We start from the raw sequence: 27,981 nt of genomic DNA on the forward strand, positions 1-27,981 counted from the left end.
TCTCAGTCACGGGACCCCAGGGTCCTTGGCCACACAGGGGAACACAAACCAACCAATGGGAAACAAAGGTGACCAGGGGCAGGGAAACCCTGTGTCTCCCCCAGGGCCCCTCTCCCAGGGCTCCATGGCAGGGGGGGAGGGCCCCAACATCTCACCCGTTTTATTTTAATAAAAGGAGAATGAAAACAACTGGATAAACATAACAAGAACAGTTTCAAGACAAAACAAGCCACCCTCCTGAGTCTTTAAATGTCCAAACAGATTCTGTGGAACATCTTAGGGCTGACACAAGGGAGACAGAACTCTCCGGGCATGTTTTGTGGGGAAACTGAGGCAGGAGAGGGTTTAATTTCTTCCCTCCCCCTTTTCATCCCCCCCTCGGTACCGGAGAGGAATTGTAGGGAAATGGAATTGTATAGGGAAGCCATGGGGTGAAAAACGGATTAGGAATAAACTGGGGATAGGGTAAACTTAGGAAAGGGTTCATATTGGGTATAGGGTAAAAGGGAGAAGTAGGCTGTGGGTAGGGAAATTGCAGGGATGGATATTGTTTCTAATTTTGTGCATAACGGCTGCCTTTGACGGGAATACCTTCAGGCCCAGTAACATTTGCTGCTTGTAAACCTTTCTTTCCTTGCACTATATCAAACTGTACAACTTCCCCATCTCCTACACTTTACAGGTAATTTTTAGGGTTATTCCTTTTAATGGCAGTTCTATGGATGAATAAATCTTCCCCTGTATCATCTCGTGTTATAAATCCATAGTTGTTTTTTACATTGTACCATTTCACAGTTCTTGTGACTTTCGTTGCTATAACTTGTCCTATCACGTGCTTGCGTGTTTGTCGTGGCTGCTGGTCCCGTGTGGCCGCCGCCTCACCGACTCCGACGTCTCGGCCGGGCCCCCGCGCTGCGGCTGCTCTGCGCTCTCCGAGCGGCGCTGCTCCGGCGTGTGTCTGGGCTCTGCGCGGCCCCGCGCTGCCATCGCCGCTGGCTCCGCGCCCTGTGAGCGGTTCCGCTCCGCAAACTCCACGCTGCTTTGAGAGCGGCCCTGTTTCGGCTCGGCGCTGCGCGGCTTCTCGTGTCGCTGTGGAAACCGCTGCTTCTCCCTCCACAGGGCTCTCCGAGCCGTGTGCTCAGAGCGGCCTGCCACACCGATGCCTGGTTCCCGGCTGCTCGTGACCCACGACACCCGCGGCGCCTGCGGCATCGCTCCCTCACTCACGGCCGCGTGGTCGGGGACCCCGAGACAGGGATGGGGTCCGCCATAAGGCACAGGCTCCCGAGGGGGCCGGGCGCATCCAGCGCAGGCACCTCCACCGGCACAGCTGCAGTCATGTGCTCCCGGGATGGCGGCCGCGCGGCCTCGGCCATGGGATAAGTATGATCTTCTGCTTTAGGGGTAATGGGACCATACAAATGCTCCTCAAGAGCTTCCCTGATTATAAGGTATGCACGGAAAGCTTCTCTTTGATCCCATACTTTATCCCATATCTCGTCCCAGAAACACCCCTCACAAGATACAGGAGGTTCGATATTAAAAAGTAAGTCTCGAGAAATATCGGAGAACCTTTTGAAAAGCCAGATGAAGAAATGTTCTAGATCTCCCGGTTGCAATACTTTTTTGTTTTGTTGTTCAAGGATTCCTTTAACTTCTAGGTACATTTCTTTCTGTGGCTCAGAGAGCCCCATTTCCCACGATTCTTCCATAGTCCAGAGAGAATATCCAAACCAAGATGAGAAGAGAGAGGTCTAGAGTGGTTATTTTACTCACGAATCTTCCTCAGGGATCAGTATCTTGCCCGCATTCCTCCACCAGTTGTTACAGCGGGGATTACTGCAACAAGTATATTTCAAACCAGGAGTCCTGTGGAAACGAAGTATATACGGACAGATTCGTGGTAGATGTTTCAGAGATGTTTATTTCTCCAGCCGCATGGCCGGGGCTCTGCTCAGGAACTCCGCAGTCACAGGACCCCAGGGTCCTTCCCACACAGGGGAACACAAACCAACCAATCGGGAATGAGGCTGACCAGGGGCAGGGAAACCCCGTGTCTCCCCACCAGGGCCCATCTCCCAGGGCTCCATGGCAGGGGAGTGACCCCAACACTAGTTGTATAGCTTATCTTCAGAGACCACAAAAGAACTACACAGGAACAGATATGATGCAGAATCTAGTTTCAGTTTCATACTTCTGATACCATACTACAAGCAATGATGTCATGAATATCTTAATTTTCAATGAACTGGTGTCTGAAGAAATCAAAAACAGGTAATGAAGAATGAAATATGCTTTGTTTTTCCTAGTGAAATTATAATGCCTTTTAATTTAGTATGGGTCATCTCCTACAATAGCATAATTAAGTGCTGTATTATTATTATTATTTATTATAATTCAATTCTTTATTATTATCTTCAGCAATACTAAAATACTGAGCATGATATCAAAAGATTTGAGGCATGGATTGATCTTCAGTCTTCATTTGTTTCAAAGCTAAAAGGTTTCTCTACAATAAATCAAAAAAGAATTTTGTGTACAGATATATACAATACCAGAATTTCCATTTATAAGTGTATTTCTAGCTCATGGACCATGTATTTTGCCCTTATGAGAGGGACGACCTGGCTGTGCACTGGCATCTCAGCACAAGGGCTCAGCCTCTCCACAGCCTGTCTGGGTGTCACTCCCTGTGCTGGAGTCAGTAACTGCTGCTTCTCCTGCTCCAGCTTCAGCTCTGGGCATGGGCCATCTGGTGTGTGTGTGTGTGTGAGAGAGATCTCCCAGCAGAGACCAGGAGATGCTAATGACACTTCCCCAGCCTCTTTCTTAAGGAGGACTAAAATTTCAACCTTACAAATTGGGGAAAAATTGAAAGCAGAAGCATGGCACCAGAGAACAGCATATGAAAAAGTTTTGTATTAACATTAATGGGAATAACAATACTTTCTTAGCTTCATATATGTCCTCTTTCATCCATAGCAAGATTTTGAGGGTAACAGATACTAGGAGAGAAAACAAATACCTCAATGCTTTTGCTACAAACATGGATTTTAGTAGTGAGTGGCAAACACTAGCCATTTGAGTATTAGTGTGCTCCCACACATATCATGCAGATGATTGTATGTTATGACTCCAGAGCCTAAACCTAGTTAATGCTGCACAATAATTTGATATGCTTGCGAAATGAATGTTAAATGGAGATGCAAAGACAGGCAGGGAATTTAGCCAAAGAAGGAATGTGTTGCTAAAATGTGTATGGTTGTGGCATAGGTGCAATGTGTTGCTACCGACTTTTTATCACTAAAGGTCTCCAACAGCAGGTGTGTGGGTAAGTCAGTTCGTGCTGGTTAGTCCGGGCAGTGCAGCTGTCCAGGTGTCACCATGGACTGCCTGCACTAAAGATGTGACTTGTGTTGTTGACTAAATAACTGTGTACATCAAATGAATCTTTAAAATGACTGGAAAAAAGCCAAAGACCAGACTGAAGATGTGTCTATGCTAATCTGTGCTAGGAGATGACCTATTTTCTATATTGATACAAGAGGTATAAAGAGCACTGAAGCCTTGCATTAGCAAAGACTTTTCAGAATCCCTCTACTTTGTTTTCTTAATATTTATAGTTCTTTTATATATATATGTTTATTAATATTAGTCCAAGCATATTAGCTGCATTTATTCAGTATTAATTATCCCTTTTTCCCCCTGAAATGTGAACTGTACACACATTCATAAGTGGTCTAAAAGGTTATTTAGTTTCACTTTGACTTTTTATATGCATCTCTATTCTCTGCAGAAAAACTGTTGTAAAATTTATTGCAGAGGTATTCCCTAAGAAATTGTGACATATATTCACCTATCTTCTGGAGTTGTAGAAAAGTGAGGAAAAGTATTTCTCCTCATTCTTTAGTGGAAGAAGCATAATTTTACTGCAGAAAACTGTGTATATCACAGTACTAACATTATATGGCACTGTCAACAAGGTCCTGCAATTAAATTGCATATATAGTATAGCATGAATAAACTTTAAAAAGAAAATTAGATATAAAAAATTAATATAATCAAACAGCTCAATTTACCCAGCTGGAAGAAAATGGAAAAAGCTGAGGACGAATAAAATAATAGGAGCTTTAAATTTTGTGATACTCAGAAATTATCTAAATTATGTTTACTTTTCACAATCTTGCTGGCATCATGCAAAGAAGTGTTTCATATTTTACATCATTTTACTCTGCCATGTGTCACTTTACTCTTTTGTACTCAGATTAATTCATTATTTAATTGTATGCACTGAAATTTGTATAGTGAATACTGAAGAATGTGTTGGCAATTCAAGTTTTACCATATACCAAAACTAATTTCTTAATGAGACATTTTCTTGCATAAAAACAAATGCAATGCTGACCTATAGCTATTGACTAAAATACATTTTTAAACTATATTACTTCATCATGACCTTTTAAACAGTGGCAAATCCTACAATACAGCTTCTTCAAAAGTCTTAATCTAACAGTTCTCAGATCTTAAGGGGCTTTTCTGGGGTTGTGATAAGTGTAGGGCTTCATCTGAACAGACTGGACTGAAGAAATGGGAAACAGGACAGGCAATGGAAACTACACTGAGTTTTAAATTGTATCTTTTCACTCAGTTGCTCCTTTTCACTGAAAAGACTATAGTAAATATCTGCTATTATTAACTTATTTCAGTTAGGATCTTGGTTGTCCAAAATGTAATGTTGACAAGAAAAGAATCTACAAAGGAGAAGAGAACAGAGTAATAAATTGCCCCTTGGATTTCAAAATAGGAAGTTATACTCCTTGAAGATCTCTTTCACCTTAATTATTCATTAAATTGCTTCTCAATGAGCCAAATTAAATCAGTTCTCTCTCTTCTCCTACACAGAACATAATCAAACAATACAGGTTCTTTAGAAGGGAAAAATTGTTGTTTTTTTTTTAATGTAGAAACACTATATATTTACTGAGGTAATGAATCTCATCTGTCCTTTTTCTCTCAAGTATCTATAACCATTGGTCAAGAGATTATTTTGGCATGTGGATACAATTAAATCTATCGCATGGTATCTGCCAGATTCATAGTGACATCTACACCATCAACCCAGTGGCAGGAGCAGTAATTCTTTGAAGTTATCATTTTAAATAAAAGCTGATTGACTTACTTTATGGTATCTCAAACAGCACAGACTCAGCTGGTAGTCAACAATTAATTTGAATTAATTACAGGTTTTGTGTTAGTGTGATTGGGGCCACTTAGTTGTAAGAGAAGGCTCACTAAACCAAAGGAGTACAACTCCTAAGAGTTCTTACTGTAATTATGAGCCTCTTAGTATACAGTCTTGCTGAGAATTATACTGTATAAAAGTTTAAAACTCACCCTCCTTCACATAGAGCAATTCCCCATTCTGAACTCAAAGGAAATTCTCTGCATATATCTATAAATATACATCTATGTGACACTATAGTCTGGAAGAGTAATTTCAAAATAGGAGGACAGAAAGAACAAGCCATGGCAAGGAGACAGAAAGTTAGAAACATTTCATTCAGGTGAGGACTTATTTCTTATCTGGGAAAAAATGATGGGTTGAAAAATGAGAGATCTTAAAAGAGGAGGATGTGCTTGAATCAAAGCTGGATATTTTCCATGGCTTCCTGTGGTGACCGGTTAGTCTGTGGTACAAGGAACAGAGAAAGTTCTCGGGTAAGACAGTCCCTAGTACAACAAAATTCTCCCTAGGTCAGGGCAAGAAGAAAATCCTCTCCCCGAATGCTTTGTTCTGTTCTGTTAATGTACCCCAGGCCTGTGTTCCTGGTTGGCCACTACACCGCCCCACCCCCTTGCTGCCTTATATGTTCCATGCCATAGAAAGTTCTCCACTCCAGGTTCCCCCCATTGGCCTTTGCCCCTCACCACTCCCCCAGAGCTTCCCCACTGGCTCCCATTCCCTAGTCCTGCCCTTGTACCGCCCCTGTGCCATGGATCATTGGTCTCTGATACGCCCTCCTCTCCCGTACTTAAACCTGGACCCTCCGATTTTTTTTTCCCTCTTTGCCCCTGGAATCCTTCACGGTGTGGAAACAATGAACTGCTCCCATGGAACTCTATACAGAGATCCTTCCTGCCTCTTTGCTGTTGACCCATATTACTACGCTATCCATGCGTTTGTCCATGCATTCATGTGTGAGTGTGTAGCTGATCCTGTTGAGTGGCTTTGCTAATGAGACGCTCTTGGAAGATCGCAGCACCTCATGCTCTGGCACAGAAGCTGCAGAGAGCTCAGGATAGCGATAGTTTCCTTGTGTTAGCATTACTATATCAAGCTACCACTAGAAAAATACATTATGACCAAAGTTTAATAATTTAGAATTTAAGATTTCTTAACTAGGAGAAAAGTCTAGATTTTTACAATAATTTTATGTAAATAAAAAACTAATATACTAACATATAACATTTTGGCATATCTTTATCTTCTTCACTTATTAAGTAAGGTTTTGAATGGCTGCAGTAGTTTTAAAAATGGATGTCTGTAGGGTTCTTAATGGGACTTACACATTCGATTCTCCATATATTCTGCTGACAGTTTTCTTATGTCTTCCTGAAACTACTTTGCATCAAATACAGCTTTTGATAAAAATATTATATTTTATAATATTAATAAAAAATTATACCCATTTTAGGATAGAAATGCAAATTACAAGTCCTTAGACTTGTGCACTAGACTTAGGTGCACTTACATTCAGCATTGCCTCTCGTACTCTTTTGGTTTTAACCATGTATTGGAAAGGGGAAATTATTTTTGTTTCACTTGCTAACAGTAACTTGGGAAACATCATTATTTTTAAGGCAGGCAGAGTTTATTTATTTTAAAAAATGCTTCACTGTCATTGAACAACAACCATGCTCTTTCAACAGGCAGGTATTACACAGTAAACATGCTACATTTTGACTTGACAAAATAACCAGTGTTGTTCTTTTGGGATCAAGTTGTCTTCTAACAAAACCAACCATCTGAGATTCAGATCTTAATGGTATGTTTTCCTGTTCCTTAGATAAACAGACTGATCTGTCAATTTAATTTGTCTTTCAAAGACTGAAAAAGTAAGAATTAAGTGTTTTCTGTCAGTAAACTGAGTCTGGATTAGCGAGTTAAAATCAAAAGTTCTTTATTGCCAGTTGTCTTCAGAACTACTAATTTCTCAGAAAATGCTAGTGGATTTTGTAATGTAAATATGGCTTTGTAGTTCTATCAGAATTATTTTCCTGATAAAGGAAGGAAAGACAGATTTATCAGTTTAAAAAAGTGCCAAAATTTGATGCAGTAATTTGATACAAGAGTCGATTGCAAGCTGGTAAAAAGGAAGGATGTTTACTTTATAAGGATTCTTTGACAAAAATTCCTTGAACTCTGGTATACTGAGAATCAATCACTTATCTCCATTTGTGTGCTTATTTGGTAGTTTCAGTTATTTTTACAGAAGATACTTTAAAAATAGAGGTGAAGTGGAAGAAATCTTCAATTGCTTCTATTTTAATTTTGTACACTATTGCAATCTTTTCCTAAATAGAAACACTACAGCATACTAATTACAGTGTTTCTAAGTAGGACATGGCACAGGATAGAATAATGTCTTTCAAAATACATTCACAAACATTATGGAGAAGTTTTATTTATTCTGGATTTTGTAGAGGAAAAATAAATAATTCAAGTCTGATAAGAACAGCTGAACTCTGCTTATTGAAGAAAACCTTTCCTGTTTATTTTTTCACCATATCTTATAAAATCTCATTTTCAAATATCTACAGCATGTTACAGCTCACTAAGGAGAACACATAATTCATGGTTTTGTCAATAACTGAAATGAGAATAAATTATCATTCAAATTTTAATAGGACACTCCATGACACAGTCCAGGCTCATAAAGTGTTTGCCATTTAATAAAATAGATTATTTGTTTATGTGAGATTTTGCATAGTTGGTTTAACTTCTTTGACCAGCAAAGAGGAATATATGTGATTCCTTCCTGTGCAACACTTCAGACTACACATTTTTACTGAATGCACATCCTTACTGAAAATTAGTATTCCGTGGCATTTTATAATATGATAATTATATTACTGCATTAATGACACCCTTTAAAATTCTTTCTGAAAGGAAAAATATCTTCATATGGCATGAAATACTTTATGAAGGCTTGTAGAGAAAGGAACATGTTAGTACCTGTATTTATTGATTCCGTCTTCACATGTGGCTCCATGTTGGCACTGGTTTATCTCACAGTCATTAATATTCTCAAGGCATGTGTTTCCAGTCCATCCCAGAGCACAAACACAGTGAGATCTCTGAATTTCTTCATCGTAAAAGCAACTACCTCCATTTGCACATACCTGAAGATGAGAATTACAAATACATTGTATTGCAATTAGTAATTTGCATGGTCAGGTTCTGGTAGCGGGAGGTGCTATAGAGGTGGTTTCTCTGAAAAGCTGCCAGAAGCTTCTCCATGTCTGACAGATGCCAGCCAGCTCTGGGATGGACACACTGCTGGCCAAAGTCAAGCCCAGCAGTGATGGTAGTAGAGCCTCTGGGGTAACATAGTTAAGAAGAAGGAAAAAGCTTATTTCACAGAAGTAATTGCAGCCAGAGAAGAGCAGAGTGAGAACATGTGAGAGGAACAGCTCTGCAGACACCAAGGTCAGTGCAGAAGGAGGGACAGGAGGTGCTCCAGGTGCCAGAGCTGAGATTCCCCTGCAGCCCATGGTGCAGCCCATGGCAAGGCAGCTGTGTCCCTGCAGCCCGAGCAGGACCAAAGGCATGCAGAGATCCACCTGCAGCCCTTGGAGGAGACCCAAGCCAGAGAAGGTGGATGCCTGAGAGGAGGCTGTGAACCTGTGGGAGACCCATGCTGGAGCAGCCTGTTCTTGAAGGACTGCAGCCTGTGGAAGAGACCTACGCTGTTAACAGTTCGGGAACAACTGTAGCCCTTGAGAAGGTCTCACACTGGAAAAGTTTGTGGAGGACTGCCTCCCATGGGAAGGAGCCTACTATGGAGCAGGGGAAGGACTCCTCTCCCTGAGGAGGAAGCAGTGGCAAAAACAAGTGATGAACTGACTATTCCTAGTATCCCTGCACTGCTGCAGGGAAGAGGAGGTAGAAAATTTGGAATAAAATTAAACCCAGGAAGAAGGGAAGGAAGGGGGGAAGGTGCTTTTAACATTTGTTTTACTTCTAATTATCCCGCTCTGATTTTGTTAGTAATAAATTCAACTAATTTCCCTAAGTGAAATCTGTTTTGCCGGTGATGGTAATTGTTAAGTGATCTCTCCCTGCCCTTATCTCAAGTCATAATCCATTTTCTCTCCCCTGTCCAGTTGCAGGGGGCACTGATAGAGTGGCTTCAATGGCCACCTGGCATCTAGCCTGAGTCAACCCACCAGATACTTGAAGAGTTTTTTCTTTACATGTTGGATTTTTTCCCCAAGAAATGGGGAAAAAAGGAATGGAACTTAATGGAATAAGCCATTGGTATTTAATCTTTTATGTTGTAATATTAAAAAAGATACATCTCCAAGAACCTAAAATACTGAATGGTATTAAATCAATGTACCAATTTATTGTTTAGTTGGTAAAAGGCATTTATGTTTTAATTTAACTGTAACATTTTCACAGTTGCCCTTAAAATGTGATTGTTTTGGGAAGGACAACAGTGAACTAAACTGTTATTTTTCCATTGAAATAGTAGAGCAACTGTTCCTATGCTGTATAATTTAGCTTCATATGTGGTTATCAGGAAAAAAAAAAGATTTTTTTTTTTTTTCATTTTGATTATAATGCTGATTCAATCTATCCTTGAATCTTTATATGTTTATAAATTACATCTATGCTGTGGGAAAATAAGAAGCTTCTTCATTTTCAATTTGTAGGTATTGAAAAATTGGCAAATTTAGACTGGACCAGCTTTTTTCCTTTTTGTTTTCAATTACTAATATTACTTATTAAACCAGTATTTCCTGTATTGTTCAAAAATACAGGAACTTATACATCTGAGTTAATGCTCCTTTCCTCATTTTACTTTTCGGTTCCATTTTCATTTCCATGAAAATTTTGCCAGTATGAAGACAGATAACTACATATTCATTTCAAAGCAATTAAGACCCCTCCTGCTAATCAATTGGTTTTTAAAGAAAATGGTGTCTAGAAGATGAGTTAATGCACTAGTACTTCAGTTTGATTGAGTCTGAATCTCTTTATAATGTCATTAAGATTTGGAATAATAACAGTCCTTGGCAGAAATATTCTAATATTCATTTGTCTTTGATTAAGTTTTAAATTGACCTTAAAATGAAGAAATTTTTGTTATGCTCTCTGTACTGAATTTTAGACTTACCTTGGGATACTTATTCAATATGACAACATCTTGAAGAAATGCAGTTCAACAGAAATGCAAAAAAACCAACCCTTCTATGTGTATGGTATAGGAATTGTTATTTTCTTTTCTTATTATTTTTATTTGTTTTCTTACTTTTGTATTCATATGTTTTGGCTGGATTTTGTCTTGACGCTTACTATTTTCTCAAAGCTCAAATAGGTCAAATAAGCTTATACTCAAGAAAACCATCCAAAAACCTTAGGCAATTAAGAAAAATATTTCAATATTGCCACAAGATTATGTTCATTATATTCTTATGTCATTTTGATACTTCCTACTGTGAAGAAAGGTGCTACGCTTTGAGATGTTAATGCAATCTAAAGCAGATTTAAATTGAAAAGAAAGATATGGAATGTATTTAAATAACAATCTTATGTTTCAACAGACCATAAACAAGTCTATTCTTGTCAGTCTGACCATCATACTTCTGTCTGTGGCAAGTACTTTAACACAAATCTGCCTTTTTATGTAGTCTTGATGAAATGTAAGAATCACTTTCTTCCAATAACCACCAGGAGATTTTATTTCAGCTAGGGAATATAATTAGTCCTTAGAGGACTTTATTCTTCTCCTATCTTCCCTTTGCAGGATTTGAGGCATATAACCCTACTATATGTCTGTATCTTCTCTAAGTATCCTGTGTTGTCATGGACTTCAAGGTGACATAAATATTGGTTGTTCTTTGTAAACATATTGCCTACTATGCATAGTATATTTTTATGGTGCATATATTTCAATAAAAGAAATGATAATACCTTTAAAACACTCATTATCAAGTTTGTGTAGCTATTTAGAAGGCTATATAGCATTATTTAGAGAGCTTTTAAAATAACTATCATAATAAAAAAGTGCAACAGTATTTTACTTTAACCCATACCAAAAACTCGAAGTCCACCCTGATATGAATGAATCCTACCCAAATTTAATTGAAAAGGTCACTAAAGGGAAGTGAGAATGATACAACAAATAAATTTCTTCTAGAAAACTTTGAAAGCGCAAAAGTGGTATTCATTTCTATATGCTGTGGCCACTGAAGAGTAACTTGCAAGGCGAATTTAGGTTTTTTATAACCACATTTTCATCTCCCATTGAAGTCTAATTAGTCTTGCTTTTTTGTTGTTGAATGTGGTTCTTATTTTTTTGTTTGTAATGGAAATGAAACTTTTGTCATTCTTTCTCTGCATTGCTGTACCATCAGCCTTCTATCTGGTACCTTCTAAACACATCAAATTTTGCAAAGAGAATTTGCCTAAAGTTCTTCAAGTTTCATAATATAGCAGCAGCAAGTAGGGGACAGAAGGAGACATCAGTGAGTAAACCTATAAAGAACAAGAAAGGCATAGCTCAGGCATTACACGGTTTGTTGTACAATGACCAGACTAGTCGCATCATGCACCTTTACAAGCATATGTTACACAGGAAAAAGGAATATTAGCCTGAGAACATCTCAAGAATGAGTACTATGTTTAGGAAACCTGTGGGAAATGAGGCTTCATCAGCTCACTGCTATTAGAGTAAGTTGTTTGATTTCCCAAAAAAATGCTGGGGAGGAATATATTGCTTTATCCTACCTCTGTGTTTCCAATACATGGTGATAAACATGTGTAATTAAATCCATGAGATTTATCCATACACAGTGCTCCTGGGGCACAGCTTATATTGTTGAATAGGCAGGCATCAATATCGAGTTCACATCTTTCACCTTCAAAACCTGCACCACAAAGAGAATGTTTAATCACAGTTCATTCAGAATATTGACATTATGTCTGTTCAGGGTGTTAGCAGTTAACACCACTCTACTAGAGTTATTTGGCAGTTTTATTTCCTGAACAAAGAGAAAAAGTGGGTTTCTTCATAAAAATGTTCACTGCATTTGTTGAGATACATTGCTATTTTTATGTCGCTATTTCTTAACATAAATATTAGGGTGATATTTTATTTGTTCTGTTAGAAAATACAATAAATTTCCAATGGCTCACCTATAGGGCAAGTGCACTTAAAATGATCTTCATAGACAATACATGTTCCTCCATTTTCACATGAATTGGAACCACAGTTATCAATTTTAACTTCGCAGAATTCTCCTGAGATAGGAAATAAAAAGTCCTTAAAAGGTTAGGAATTAATATCACATTCTTAAAGAAACACCATAAGTCATATTAGTAATATTGATAGAATAACTTTCTTTAAATAAGATCTCTGGAATATTGGTTAAAGATCTTGTGTAAGTTTTCAGACTCTTTTTCTCTCCACTCATACATATAAAAAATAGATCTCGGTGGTTAAAAAAAAAGGCCAAACCAAAAATAGTTTTTCAGCATTTGAAACAATTTTAGAATGTATCCAGAAGGGGATACAGAGCGAAGAGGGTGGATTTTCCCTGGAAATAATTGACGGAAAGGGGGTAATGCCTTTGTATTTTCTTCTTTTTCCTGCTGCGTGAGTCAATTCTGATATCTACTCAAGATTTTTGAATCTATTATATACATCTTTCATTATGTATTTTCTGAGCTCTGTTTTGGCTAGGAAAGGGCTAGTCCACATTTATCTGAGGTAACCTTTATTGTCATTCACTGAACAACTTGCTCATTTAGCTGAAAACTGGTTTTAGCCCAGCAGAAAGAAATAATTGAACTTGTAACTGGACAGTTCTAAAAAAATGTACTGAAGAGAAATATATCTCTGGCAGCATGATATGAATCAATAATGAAGACTATCAGGTTTACCATTAGTCTTGGCAAAAATGTAGATTTGACAAAAACAAGACACTTTCACTTTTTATTCTTTTTGGTACTGAAAACAATGTAATGAATTCTGTGTACACATTCTTGATTTTTCTTTCCTTGTTATTGATGTTCTTTGGGTTTTTTTCCTTGATTTTTTTTTCTTAATTTACTATTTTGTCAGCAGGAGTTTGGGGGGGGGGGTGGTTTCCAAGTCTCAAAAAGATAAAGAATAGATAAAAGAGAAAAAATCTTCACTGCTGAGAAAACTTGAAGAAGGTGCAGGAGTTTTGAGATATTTCAAAGATGAAAACTTCAGAAATACAATAAGTGTAAATTACTGATGTTTTTACCACCAAATTGTTTGAAATCAGTGTTACTTCACTTTATGGCTTAAGCAGAAAACATAGAAGAGCTGTACAGAAGAAAAATGTCTGGGAGGAATGTACAAGAAATGTAGATAATTTATTAAATCAGACAATATGTTCTGTAAAATTTCTGTCAGAAGTTAATATTCTATTTGAAATTCTTCATATGTCAAAAAAAAGGAAATAAATTTACTTCAAATAACGAAATTGTTTTAAAATTTTTAATCATCTCTCCTTTTTATCTAGAGCTAGAGACATCAGGAGAACATAAATTAATAGGATAACATTTGGTAAGAAAATTACTATGTCTCTCCTTCCATATTTTCTGCAAATTTCAATCACTCTTAATATGCTAGAATGGAGTGCCATACTAAGAGCTAAAGACTTTTTTATGGACTTCTGTAAATGCAAAGAGGAATATGATGTGATATGTTGGACAAAAATCTCTATTTTGGGCCAACAGGTGCTGAACCACAAGTGCAATCTCATTCATTTACAGACAGGTTGACCAGCATGCTTTTAGTGATTTTTTATAATTATTTTATCTTTCACTCCTCAGTTAAAAATTTCCCACTGATAACATCTATCAAATTTTTAACAGCCAAGATTATATTTTACTGTAATTTATAAAGCTTGCTGAGTTAAAATATTTTTAAGTAATATGTAAATAATAGAGAACATAGGAAAATAGGAAATTAGATACTTCTTGCTGTTTATTATTATTATAATATGTAATATTACATGGGAAGGTATGCGCAGCCTGACCTTATATTTACAAGACTCTCATTTGCTCTGTTTGTATTGACTCTAATGGTAACCCAAAATATCTGCATTTCTGGGGAGATTCCATCATGATTAATACTTTTAGAAAGCCATTTTCTGTAATAGTGGCCGGCAAAAAGTCATGCTAACACATAAATAGATATTTTAATTCCAAAATCAACTGAGTGTGCTGAGGAAGTTGCAATCTCCTAGGAATTGTGGGGTTTGTTTTGTTTTTCTTAATGAGGCTTGGAAGGCAAAATCAGGAGGAAAAAAAAGCTGGGAAAAAACTTCATCTCAATATGTATTTTGGATCATTTTTTTTTTCATGTTTATTCATGAGGATGGAATTGTCTTGTCCAAGAAACCCTTATGAATAAATATTAGTGCAACCCAACAGGCTTTAAGAATTATTTTGCTATAAATCTGCAGTTCTTATAGTGGCTGTATCCTTTAAGCAAACTTTATGACTTTTCCCTGCCACAGTGAGGTCAAGAAAACCTAGTAATTCCAAACTGTTATAAAATTTATTGGAAACTGAATACTGCTGAGAAATGCATAATTTATGGTATTAAAGTCTGATTAAGTGATAAATGGATATCAGGAGAGATCTCCACAGTAATCCACTTAGCTTTTAATGCCTAATTATCACTTCATAGTGAGTAAGGGCTGAGTAATTGAGAAATGCAGTACTTAGAGAACTCAAACAAGACTTTTGTGCACAATTAAGCATGTTATTCTTCTATCAGGAATAAGTTCAGCAGGCCAAGGAACAAAGGGGAAAAATACAGAAATTTTACATTAGAAGGAGGGAAAAATTTTGATTAAAGACTACTGTTGGACTGTTTATTTTTGCAAATGACCCTATATATTTTTTATATAAGGATATGTTCTTAAAAGTTAAATTGTTTAATTATTTTCCTTAATTTTCTCTTTCTACCAATGTATTTAGAGGGAACTTTCTTGTCCTCCCTGATTCTTGCTCTTTTAATTTCCAGCTTAGCTTTAGCTTTTCTAACTCCATCCATACACACATAACTAATTTCTCTATGTTCCTTTTATGCAGCTTCCAACTTCCGCTTTCTGTGTACTGTGGGATGAGACATTTAATTGCATTAACACATTAACTAAACCTGCAAGAATATACCTTGCTTCTCATCTGTGTGTTTGTTAGCTTAGAATCCATGATGAGCTAAAGCAATTACATAGCTCTGGGGTTGGTACCAGCCAGCTAAATAGATAAATTAGCGTACTTATGTCTGTACGTGATAATAAACTTACTAGTTTACTTAAATAAATAACCACAAATAACTCAATCCAGGTAAAGTTCACCTAAGTATTCTAAAGAGACTAAAACGTGACATTGCTGAAACAACATCAGTAGAGTGAAGAATCTTTTAAATGGACTTTGGGGCCAGAAGAAGGAAAGTTGTCAAATTCAATACAAATTCTAAAAGTAAACTGAGGGGTTTTTACCTGTAACCCTGCAAAACAACACTGTCTCTTCTAGCAACAGACCATAAGTTTTGCACTGAATTTACAAGGACTAAGGGTCATCAGATTTGATCTGTCTTTCCTGCAGTGATGTTTTACTTGGCCTAATTGTGACAGTAGTTTTTTTCTTCTGATCTGCTTTACTTTTGTTTATCTTTGCATGGAATAACCATAGTTTTAATAGGAACAAGTAGATATTCTAAGTACGATCATATTTACTAGTCTAATGCAGTGCTGTATACAAATACAGGGCTGGTACCTGTCTGTAAATGTCAACCTGTCTGTAAATGAATGAGATTGCACTTGTGGTTCAAAAGACCTTGAGAAGTAGAGACACAGGATGTGATGTGAGGAACACTGGGGTGATCATAGATGGGAGACTCTGTAACAATAGACATTTCACCAGTGCCCAGTTAAAGAATGAAGATCTCTAACCAGACAAAACTGGTCTTAAGGGTAACAAAAAGAACAAAAAAACTTTAGACCCACCATAAAATGTAAATTAAGATCCAAAATAGAACTACAGTCCAATGAAGAAAAAGTATAAATAGACATATAGAAATGACCCTAAGTGGATCCTGGAGATGCAGAAGAAATCACCAAGTATGAATGTCACATTCCTTCCAGTGAAGGACTATAGATTCTGCAAGACTGCTCCCAACTGCAACACTATGAAACCATTGAACTTAAGAACTGGAGGAGGGGGGATAAGAGTGAGTATGATATCATAAAAAGGGACAGAAACTAAAAATTGTGTTAAAACTGCATTTTGACTCATTTTCTGCAGTAATTAGATTTATCCTGATAATGATTTTAATTTTAATATTTCATTTACATTATCAGTACATTTTTGGCTTTACTGCATATGTGGTGTGCTTCTGCCCTGCACATAACAAAGATTTTCAACATAATAGAATCGCCTAGAGGCTTATGTACCATAAAGTCTGAGTTTATCAAATAGCTTCCTGAGGGTTCTTAAAAAGAGTATAACTCACAGTTGCCTTCTCTATTGCACAGTGTAGTAAAGCCAGCACTTCTAGTGTGTTTTATTTTTAACTGACCCAAACATTTTAACCTATAAAAACAGAATTTGCATTCCTTAGGACTTGGGCTGCACTTGTAGCTGCTAGAGATATTTTTAATTTTATGTGATCTGCTCTAGTCTATTTTTGTATTCTGCTCAAGTCTATTTTTGTACTTCCGCTCTAAATTTAATGTTATCTTTTTTTTTAGAAACTATGTAAGTAACAACTAGTGTGCTAATAAAGAGAATACAGAGATGATCTCCACTAAACATTTTCTATTTGCTATTTCATATGGCAACAAGTTTATCAAACAAAATATAATGCATGACCTAACACTTCCGTGCACAAGTACTGGATGGTATCATAATTATTTTTAAAATTATTTTTACATTATTTTTCTCTAAAATCAAAGCAATTTTATGAAGTGAGAACTCAAGACTTTTTTTTGTTATGTTTTTTTTCCCCTGTCTTTGAAGGCAGTTATAACACCCAATTAGATTTATTGCATATGTGCACATGTGCACATGCTGAAATACTCACAGAACCATTACTTTTAACCATTTGAACCAAGAAGCTAGTAGGAACTTCAAAAACTCTTTGGCAGAGCACGGGCAGTTAAGGTTCACTCTCTGAAATATTGACATTTACATCCATGCTATTGCATTTTAGGTCATGAAAAATTCCACTTTTTTTTGTATGATTTGCCTCATCCTGAACTCAGTCCAAAAAAGGTCTTATGAGTAGAGCTCTCTAAAATTTCCAGTTCTTCCCATGTATCCTAAAGAGAGCACAGAGTGACAAGCCTGGTACAGACATTGTAAGCACTTAAAATCTACACATTTTATTCCACGTCCTGGAACTATAAATTTATTTATTTTGAAACACACTCAATCCACTTACAATAATACTTACTAGAACCACTAGAAATTCAAAGATAGGTTTTCATGGATTCCGAATATTTCCTCATTTTTCCTTGGAGTTGTGTAGAACTTAGCAGTAAAGGTATTCTTAGATAAATCTAGGTATAGTGATAAAACTTTGTGGTTTTCAAAATAAATTTCAGTGAATGAAAAAATAATAAAAAAATAGTAGAAATAAAGAACTCATCTGACATTCACACATGTAGGTGTTCAAAGTTCTGTCTGACAGTTGATCAAGCTTAAATTACTTGCTTCTGACATTAGAAAAAACCCTTTTATGAACAGTTAGCATAAATATTCAAATGAGGATTTATTTAAGATTAATACATGTGTTTTTTCAGTCTTCTTAGAACAAATATAATTGCATGCTGATAAAAAAAAGTTATTCTTGACTATCTACAGCCAAACATTAAAAAAAGGATCATGTTATTGTTCTCATCGGTGGAGGCATTTTAGCTATAGTTGGGTTGAGGAAACTTAAAACTGGACAATCTTCAACCATAGATGAAATCTAGACAGCTTGTTTAGACTAAATTATTAAATTTTAGATTTCTAAAGTACATCATACTGAAATAGCTCACTCATTGATTATTACTACCATATCCCTGTATTTAATGAAAAAAAATTAAAAATAATACAGACATCTGAAATGGCAGCTGGCATTAGAATGAACATATTTATCTACAGTGGTATTTGAAAAATAATTGAAAAAAAAAATTTTTGTCAAAGTTTGGAGGTTTAATTATATTTTTTGAGTGATTTTACTTCCCAAATTCCTTTCTATGTCCATTTTTGGATGGTGTTTCACAAATCCCTGTGAAGAAGAGTTATTCTACTGAGAGAAAGAAATTAAATAAGTTAAATCCAAGAAAAATGCGATAATATTTTCTAATGACACAGCTTTTCTAATTAACATATAAAGGGGATAGTTTCCATTAGATCACAAAAAACAAGAATTTACTGGGGTTAGGAATAACAATTCCAAGACTGGAACTCATCATACACTAAGTCTGATTAAATTTTGATTAGTGTAAGTGATTAGGCACATTTACACCATACCGTGGACCAATGTTACAGAAAACTATTTCCTTTTTTAGGAAACCAACATAATCTTTTCCACATAAAGACTACCATGTCCTAATAGGTAAAGCAGCCAAAGTCAAACACCCATGTTCATTAAGTACTGTCCCAGCTTCACAGACTAAGGGGACACAAACTATAATATGGACATTTTCCAGTTCAAGTAAACATTATTATGCTTATTCTCAAAATTCATCAGCTACCATAATTTATTTACATAGAGCTGAATTTCAAAAAGACTTCCACTGACCACAGTCAGCTGATGTTTTAGTGCAGTTGTCTACTACTGCATGAATTATACACGGTCATATATTCTCAAATGTTAAATATGCAGTTAAAATTCTACCTTCTCCTGGTTTAGAATGCAATTAATCATGTAAGGGCACTTAAGAATAGTCCTTTCTGAAAGTTCCTCTGCAGCTGTTGTTTAACCACAGTCTTTAGCTGAGATCCTTTTTCAGAATGTCTTTAAATTTGTTTGAGATATATTTTAATAACCTTGGCTCTTAAATGAACTCATTATTCTGGAACATGCAATTAGACTTTTGACCATTTAATAGATTATCTGTCCTTTCTCTTAGCTGCATTCAGGATTTAGCTGGAAATCTGGTCATAAAGATTCATCTCTTGGCAAAGTCTTTTGCAGACCTCTCTTTCAAAGAGTCTCTTATCCTCTTGTGAAGGTTTTGTTTGTTTCTTCTGCTGTTGTTCCAAGTGCTCTTTATATGTCTTGTTAAAAAATCTCGTTCATATAAAAACCACAACAGGATGTTAGGACAATATACAAAACAATTTTCATTCCTGGAACAGAGAAATTTCGTCTAGCTTGATCCTTTTTCACTCATCATATGTGAAATATGAAATAATACAGAACAAGCATTCACAGAGACACAGAGAGAGGGTAAATTCCATAAAGAGCATCCTACCCAGCCCAGATAAAAAGCACCATACTTGCCAGCTCCTCTGCTCTCTGGAAGACTCTTGAACATCACACTTGGGTTCCAGAGAGGAGGTGGAGTTTTTTAAGTTTTAGAAAATAATCCTTGGCAAATTGAGTCTTAATTATTCGGATACAAAGATTCTGAATTGAGAATAAGATAATGGGTTATGAGCCTGGAGTAAAGGTAAATGTCAATGCACTGAGGCAGCAGTCCAAATTTGGGTGGGTGAGAGAAAGATTGATTGTGAGATAAGAGAATAAATTGGGTTGAAGGACACCTTTAAAGATCATTTACTCTAAGCCTCCTGCAATGAGCAGGGACATCTTTAACTCAGGTTGCTCGGAGTCCAGTCCAACTCGTCCTTGAATGCTTCCACAGATGGGGCATTTATAACATCTCTGGGCAACCTGGTCCAGTGTTTCACAACTCTCATTCTGAAAAATTTCTTCCTTATAGCTGATGCAGCCTGCTGTGTCGGCCGGGGGAATAAGCACTACGTCTTCCCCGAGTGTCCTTGAGGAATCCGGCAGTCTCAGAGAGGCCAATCCTCATTGGAGACACCCAGGAGGAGCTCTGGAGCTGCCATGCAAACACCCACAACTACCAGTGCAATTGAGAGCACAGTCACACACACAGGCACACCAAAATTGTTGACCACTGATGAAGGATCTGAGAGGGGTCTCCAGCATGGTTATGCACAGGTTTATTCCAGGAAGGGTCCAGGGATGAAAGACCAGGATAGTGGAGGGTCCAGGGGTTTTATAGGGGGATGAACAACCAATCAGGAGAGGGCCAGGGGGCGGAAAGGGCACAGACTGACAACCAATACACCAATAGGATGGGAGAAGGGAACCAATGGGGCATTGAGAAACAGGGAACATTCTAAAACTTATACCTATTAAACAGGAAATATACATATTGACAGGGACATACAGAAAAGGGGGTGGAGGCCCAACGGGCCAACCAGCAATCATTGATCTACCTACGGAAACAAAGGCTTGTGGGAACTCGCCATGAGCTAGAGGGAGATGTTAAATCTTGGAGCCGGCCCACCATGAGTTCAAGGCTGCACTTGGGCCTTCTGGCTCTCTAACCACTCCAGTGGCAGCCACAACTGCTGCAACATATATCTAGTGTAAATTTATTCTCTTTCAATTTAAAGTCATTACCCCTTCTCTTAGTGCTACAGACCCTTGTAAAAAGCTCCTTTTCAGTTTCTTTATAAGCTGGAGTATTGAAAGGCCTCAATAAAGTGTTTAAAGAACCTTCTCCAAACTGAACAACACCAGCCCTCTTAGCCTTTCCTCATAGGAGAATTGTTCCAGTCCTCTGCACTGGCTCCATACCTTTCCTGTACTGAGGGCTATAGGACTGGATGCAGTACTCTGATGTAAATTCCAATATCATTTAATATTCTTATCTGAAATGTTCTGATCTGAAAAGTAAATTAAACCTCCTATCTGGAATTTTTACTAAATTGGTTGTAAATGCTGAGGAGAAAGGTATAATAAAAACAAACCTAAAGAAGTCAAATATTTTGAAGGAACATGTGTCTAAAGTGATATACATCTCAGTAAATAGAAATTGAAGCAAGTATATTGCAGAAAAAGTAAACCTGAGCTATTCAGAGAGTCCCAGAGTGAAGACTTAAGTTTAGAAGTTGTTGCTTGAATGTAACTTTCTGATGTGATTCAGGTTAAAAAACCCAAATAAACAAAACAAAGCAAAAAAAGGTCTTAAAGTGCCTAAGAAGTCTGCCTATGTGACAAGAAAAATACACATCAATAAGAGACATCATTAACACAGATTAAGCCATGTTTTAAATCTGTAAGAAAGTGGTATTGTATACCATATTTCAGAATTCATTTGGGTTGTTTGGTTTTTTTTTAATAGAAGGAACAACTACTGAGCACAAAAGTTGAGATACAGCATAAGCAAGTCTAGAATATTTAGTTCATGTATTAAAATTATTCCAGCTTCAGTGGAAATACAGTAGACTATGTCAGCTAATGATGGTGTACATTGTGTCTGAGAAAAAGTAAGCAATATGCAGCTAGCCTGATTATCCATGCTTTAAAGAGGAAAGTTGATATTCAAAGCTAAAAGATATAAGTCTGAGGTCTTTTAAAGAACTAAAACAGAGCTACGGAGATCAGCTTTGTAATGAAAACTGTCACTAGATCTACATTATAGTGTTATTCATCTTTCCAATGCATTATATATTTTTAAACATGCTATAATTATATCTACACTGCATATCTTATCATGTTTTAATTAGCATGATAGGTGGTTTATAATACAGTTGAAAATTTTTGTACCTTGGTAAGATCTAAAATGGTGTACTTGGCTGAGTGAACACAGGTTCAGCTGACAAGCAGAAAAGAATGTTTCTATGGTTATTATAGATAATTAGCTTTTTCAACCACTTCAACTTTTTCAGAAGACTTTTTGACTGATTTTACATAAAAGGCCTACATCCCTCATGTTTCCTATTGATGTGATTTTTTTTGTGGGTGTGATATATAGCTATTTGAATGTTCACTATCTATCCAGCTACCTCTTTGAATTTTTAGAGAAAACTGCAGTTTCCCTTGTCACTAAGAGGAGCTTTATATATTTGGGAATGAGAATGAATAATGCAGTGGTGTTCTCAATAAGAGTCTTAGAAACTATCCAGAGAGAAAAAAAACCTTTTAAGTTTTACTCTGAATGAGTAAAACAGGAAAGGATAGACATCAATAGCTGTAAACCCAGAAGAGTCAGACAAACTAAAGCAAATCAGCACAGTTCTAACTCCCTGACAGGTAAATCTGGGAGTTGTATGCCTTAATAAAATGAGGCATGGTAGGTTGGTAGAAGTGGGAAGCAGGAGAATAAAATGGTAGGTTGTTTTATATGCACCTGGACTTGAGGTCAGACTTTCACAGGAACACATTGTGAATAGGAAACACTACTGCTAGGTCTCTGAAATTTTGCTACTTTTAAAATATTCAGTTAATGATGTAAAATGTCTCTTTTGTTTGAGTTCTGGGCTAATAGTCCCAGAAAGTCAAGTAACTCGTACTTCTCTTAAAAAATACAAGGTTGACAGAGGTGGGTGGAAGTCATTTTTGGAGTTCATGAGCAGGTGTAGCTATCTGGAGGGTTCCACATGCCAAGTTTAAGGATGTATTTTAAAGCATGTCTTCCAGGTGAGAACTTTACTAATCATATGCTTAGAAATCCAGATCTTAATGCATCTATGCTTCTTAGAAAACAACACCATCTTTAAGTTAACTGTAACTATTCTTGATGAACAAAAACTCCATCAAAATTCTTTCTTATTCAAATGGGCAAAATATATTGTGCACAACAAATTAAACTAGAAACTGAACTACTAAGAAATAGGAACATACTCATAAATATCCCCCTGCACTGAAAACATTTTATTCCATTTTAAAAGCAGGCAGAACTTAAATATTGATATTACATTTCTCTATGAATTATCATGTAGAATATTTTCATAGTCTTCCGACTTTTCATGCAATTGCTGCATGCCAAAATAATAGAAGTATTTTCAGCACAAAAATTTTAATAGCCTTAGTATTTTGTGTGGAAATCAAGACCTGAGAAAAAAATTGTTGTCTTGAACTACTGTAGATCACAGTCTGCTTGGAATAACTACAAGTAGGCTACAATATCAGACATTAGCCCTAGCCCTCATTTACTTTTTAGGAGTTCATCTGCTTCATATTAAATATTATGCCAGTATGGAGAATGTACCCTTTTTATTTTTTCATTGCTTACTTCTCTATCCTTTCATTGCAATTAGTACAGTCAAATGCCCTCGATGAACTGAAACTGTTGTGTTTCCATTTAATTCAGCTTCCTATCGTCTTAGGTGAGTGGTCTTTGTAAGGATTGGTGTCCTTACAACACACCTTCTGGTGAGGCATCACCTTGAGTCCTGGGTGCAGTTTTGGGCATCACAATATGAGATGGATATAAAGCTATTGGAGAGCATCCAAAGAAGGGCCACAAAGGGCTGAAGGCCTTGAAAGGAACCACATGAAGAGCAGCTGAGATCACTTGGTCTTTTCCGAAGAGACTGAGGGGAGACCTCATTGTCATCTTCGACATCCTCAGGAGGGGAAGAGGAGGGGTAGGTACCAATCTCTTCTCTGTGGTGACCAGTGACAGGACTCAAGCAAGTGGCATGAAGCTGAGTTGAGGAAGGTTTAGGTTGAGTATCAGGAGAAGGTTCTTCCCCCAGGGGGTGGTTGGGCACTGGAACAGGCTCCCCAGGGCAGTGGTCACAGCACCAAGCCTGACAGACCTCAGTAAGTGTTCGTACAATGTTCTCAGGCATGTGGTGTGATTTTTGGCATGGTTTTGTGCAGAGCCAGGACTTGGGCATGGTGATCTTTGTGGGTCCCTTCCAATTCAGTACATGCTATCATTCTGATTTATAGAGTCAGTGTAACTCATGTTTTTTCTTGGACTTTTACTGGCATTGGGAGACACCTGCATTGGGAGCAAAGTTAAAGGAACAGGCTACATAAAATTATTTTCCTTTCACCCTAACTAATGCTATATAAACACACTTCCTAAAAGGCATTTTAAACAGCAGGTAATGTTTCTGGGTATCTGCTGAAGAGGATTAGAACAAGAAGTACTTCAGTTGTTATTATTGCTTTCTGTCAGTTATCTCTGAAAGTTCTTCTTTAAAAAAAAATTGAGTCTTCTGAAAAGCAACAAGCTGTTCCCTTTTTGTTCACCTATGAATGTAAGTATTCTGAGCAATTTCCTGTAGCAGTACTTAACAAGTGGCTTCTTTTATTCTGTTATTTTACTACATGGTTGCTGATGTTTGGGATCTATGTGCACTAACCATTTCTTTTTCAGAGGTGACAATGGCAATAACATATAAAGTGCAATGAACAAAGCTTAAAATGGCATCATCTGTTGCTGAGACAGATACTGCTGTGTAATTCCAGTAACGCTCCTGTGATATAGGGACCTCCCATGATGCTACAAAAGTTCCTTTACTTGCTCACCTTTACAATAGGGATTAGAGCTGTGAGAAAAAAAAATATTACTTTTTTTGTCTATTTGAGTTTTTAGACTTAAGAGATTACCACTCTACTTTGACATGAAATAGAGACCTTCCCCAAATATTCTAGAAATGGCTGAATTCCTGCCTGCTAACAGCACGTACTGAATGGATTCCTTATTTTGCTTCACCTAAATAGCCAGAGATCTGCCGGGATGAACCACGCTTCTCACAGAGATATGATGGAACTCCGTTTATTCTATTGTCACACCCATAGTTATACTCTAATTCCCCAAGCACGCATAAATAAGCAAGCTCCATACTACTGGGTTACAGCTACTGTTCACGCAGCCTTTAATAGCAAGCGATTGGTTACAGATTAATATGCAAGCAACTAACTAACATAAGTTTTTCTCTTTCTATGGTCAGCATCCCCCTCCCCAACATCCTGTCGGCTTGCCACATCAGCATTGCTCTTCTCTTTTTTCCCTAGTCAAGGACAGTTCACTAATATAGCTTGGATTGTGCATGTATACATGTCCCTGTTCACTCAGCCGTTTCTCTACACACCTATGTGCTTTTGCTTGACCTAATGATTTATCTTTATCTCAAGTTTTCTTACTTTTGTGCTTCTGATTCTTTCCACCACCCCACTGGGGAAGAATGAACAACTAGGTGTTTGGTACTTAGCTGCTCACCAGGTTTAAAATATGTCACCACTGTATCCTTGAGAACAAAAGAAATTAAAAATGTGGATTTGACCAGAGAGAAGGATTTAAACTAGGCCATGTAATTTCTTTGTTCACTAGTATAAATATTGCCTTACTTAGACTGTGAAAGGTATAGGATCTTTTATAGCCCGTATCTTGTTCTCTGGGACATTAGTTATTATGCCAGTAGAGATACTTTCTACAGAATACTGTTTCAAGTATCCTACATAGTTCAATAGTGCAATCTCCATCAAAGTATGTTTATATACATTTCCCATATACCTGTAGAAATTAGCAGATCTATCTCAACTCAATAAAACAATAAAAGAGAAAAATTATGGATAAGTCTGTGAACAATCTTAATGAGTGTTGAATTTTCTTGGGATTCAGTTTATTTTAGCAGTAGTAAGATTATTTTAATAAAAGGACTTTTCTGTGAAGTTAGAATGAAGTGTCTAACATGCCAAATCAATCCCTGCCAATATGAATGCTCTAGGAAAAGATAGTAATAAATTTGAGGAAGTTTATTCAAGGACAATTGGTCTACTGTGCAGGACCTGAGAAATTGCTGATATGGATTGTTGAGATGTCATAAACCATGTTACTTACAAGCACTGTTGTAGATTCAAAGGTTTTTATCCACTTTCAGAGAAGAGAAAAATGAAAATGTAGAAAGAAATTGAAAGCACAAAAATAATGACACCTATTCAACAAAAATAACTATATTTTATAACCCTTTATTCTCCTTTGAGCATTTAAACCAAGCATGGGTATATTTTTCTCAGTAAATGACCCAAAATGCTTTTTACATATAAACAGAAACATATAGTTTAAAATTGCATGTGTATATGTTAAGTTTCTACAAGGTTTTCTTAAAGAGTATGGAATCAAATTGAAGTAGGTTTATTACTTTTTAAATCAAAGTTCTGCTTTTCATAGCTGAGAATGTTACATCATGTCATATTTTGTGTTCCCTAAGATGTCTGTTCCAAGCATGATTTAAATGTTAATGCAAAAGATACAGCTGTAGTGGTTATAATTTTAAAATACAATTAAGAACCAATAGATGTGAAACTACAATAGCTTTTCTGGTTGCAGAAACTATTTAATTCAGAATCAAGTAAATGTGCCAAAATTGCTACTACATTTCCCTTCCCTTTTTCCATTTCCAAGCACATAAGTGAAACAATAAACAGGTATAAATGACATTTTTTTATGGATCAAGACTGAAAAAGTAACTGGTTATTTAAAAACAGAAAAAGTAAAAAAAAAAAATTCTATTGCAATACATAGAACTCGTACAATGAGAATCCACAAGAGAAAGAATCTTGGCCTCATAGCAAGATGTCCCTGAACAACAAGGTTGTTTCCACTTGAATTCAGTCATGACTCAGTGTTTAGTAAGGTTTAATTCTATTAATTGCATATATTTATTGCCATTTATTGTAACCTGTTAAACTTTTGTTTCATGATCATATTGTACACTAGAGACCTTAAATGATCTCAAAAGCCGTAAAGTATTATAGTGAAACGGTACTTTTATTTACAAATCCATAATTTTAGATGTCACACCAATAAAAAAAAGTCAAGCACAGATTGAAAAAATAAAACCCTAACAGTGATAATAGAGAAGTGAAAAGAAAGGTTGATAGTTAAACCTCTGGGTTATTATCCTATGATTTCTTTTTCAATGGTAGTAGATTTAAAGTCTGTTTTCTCTGTGTATCAGTTCTTTAAATTAAATTAATTTTCATTCTTTGGGTAATAAACATTGTTTCTATATTTCACCTGGTTATTTTTTAAGTTCTCTTAATATTTTTGGCACTCATCTTTAAATTGATGTACATATGGCTAATATCTCTTTCCATAATATTAACCTAAACCTGCAGCAAATCACATTTGAATCTTCTCTTTCAGTTACCTCTCTAGAAAAAGATTAATGAAGGATTTTAGGATCCACCTTCAATGAGCTTCTATTTAAAGGATAAGGCTGGAGGAAAAAATCAGAAATTATTTTCTTTGTCACTTAAAATATCAATGTGGTTAATATAAGCTACTCTTTCAGGCTTCTTTTCTAATTAAAAGAGAAACACTGCTGAATAAATTGTGTCAATGACTAACAAATATCTGACACAGTGGTTATAATCCTCCTCTGAAATCTGACTTACTGACAATACAGAGATCCTTAAAGACTAGGCTTTAGTTAAATAAAATGAATCAGTTAATCCCACACCAAATTAAATTAATAAATCACTGGTGGTCCACTAAGGAATTAAAATAGGAGGTGGAATTCAGCTCTCAAAAAGTAAAATTATCTGAGTAAATACAGGCTGATACAAACTAACAAACATCCTGAACTCCGTTTCTCTCATCAATTAGGTATCCAGGAACTATAATTAGCTGTCAGACATGTAGCTCACATGCAGGACTTCTATACATAGACATACACTTAGTCTCAAACTGAAGCTGAAGCTTATTCTA

General features: G+C 36.5%; 1 protein-coding gene across 3 annotated transcripts in view; it reads right to left on the minus strand.

Annotated features, from left to right (window-relative positions):
- The window catches only part of EYS (eyes shut homolog), an 855,823-nt gene that overhangs the window by 671,237 nt on the left and 156,605 nt on the right, over window positions 1–27,981 (minus strand). For all 3 annotated transcript variants that reach the window (XM_032104713.1, XM_032104714.1, XM_032104715.1), the window contains 3 exons: window positions 12,425–12,529; window positions 12,017–12,156; window positions 8,237–8,403 (listed from right to left, as the gene is read on the minus strand). In XM_032104713.1, the coding sequence (XP_031960604.1) occupies window positions 8,237–8,403; window positions 12,017–12,156; window positions 12,425–12,529 (412 nt within the window). The remainder of the gene's footprint in view (window positions 1–8,236; window positions 8,404–12,016; window positions 12,157–12,424; window positions 12,530–27,981) is intronic.

The sequence above is a fragment of the Corvus moneduloides genome, chromosome 3 (assembly GCF_009650955.1).
Source record: "Corvus moneduloides isolate bCorMon1 chromosome 3, bCorMon1.pri, whole genome shotgun sequence".
NCBI lineage: Eukaryota > Metazoa > Chordata > Aves > Passeriformes > Corvidae > Corvus > Corvus moneduloides.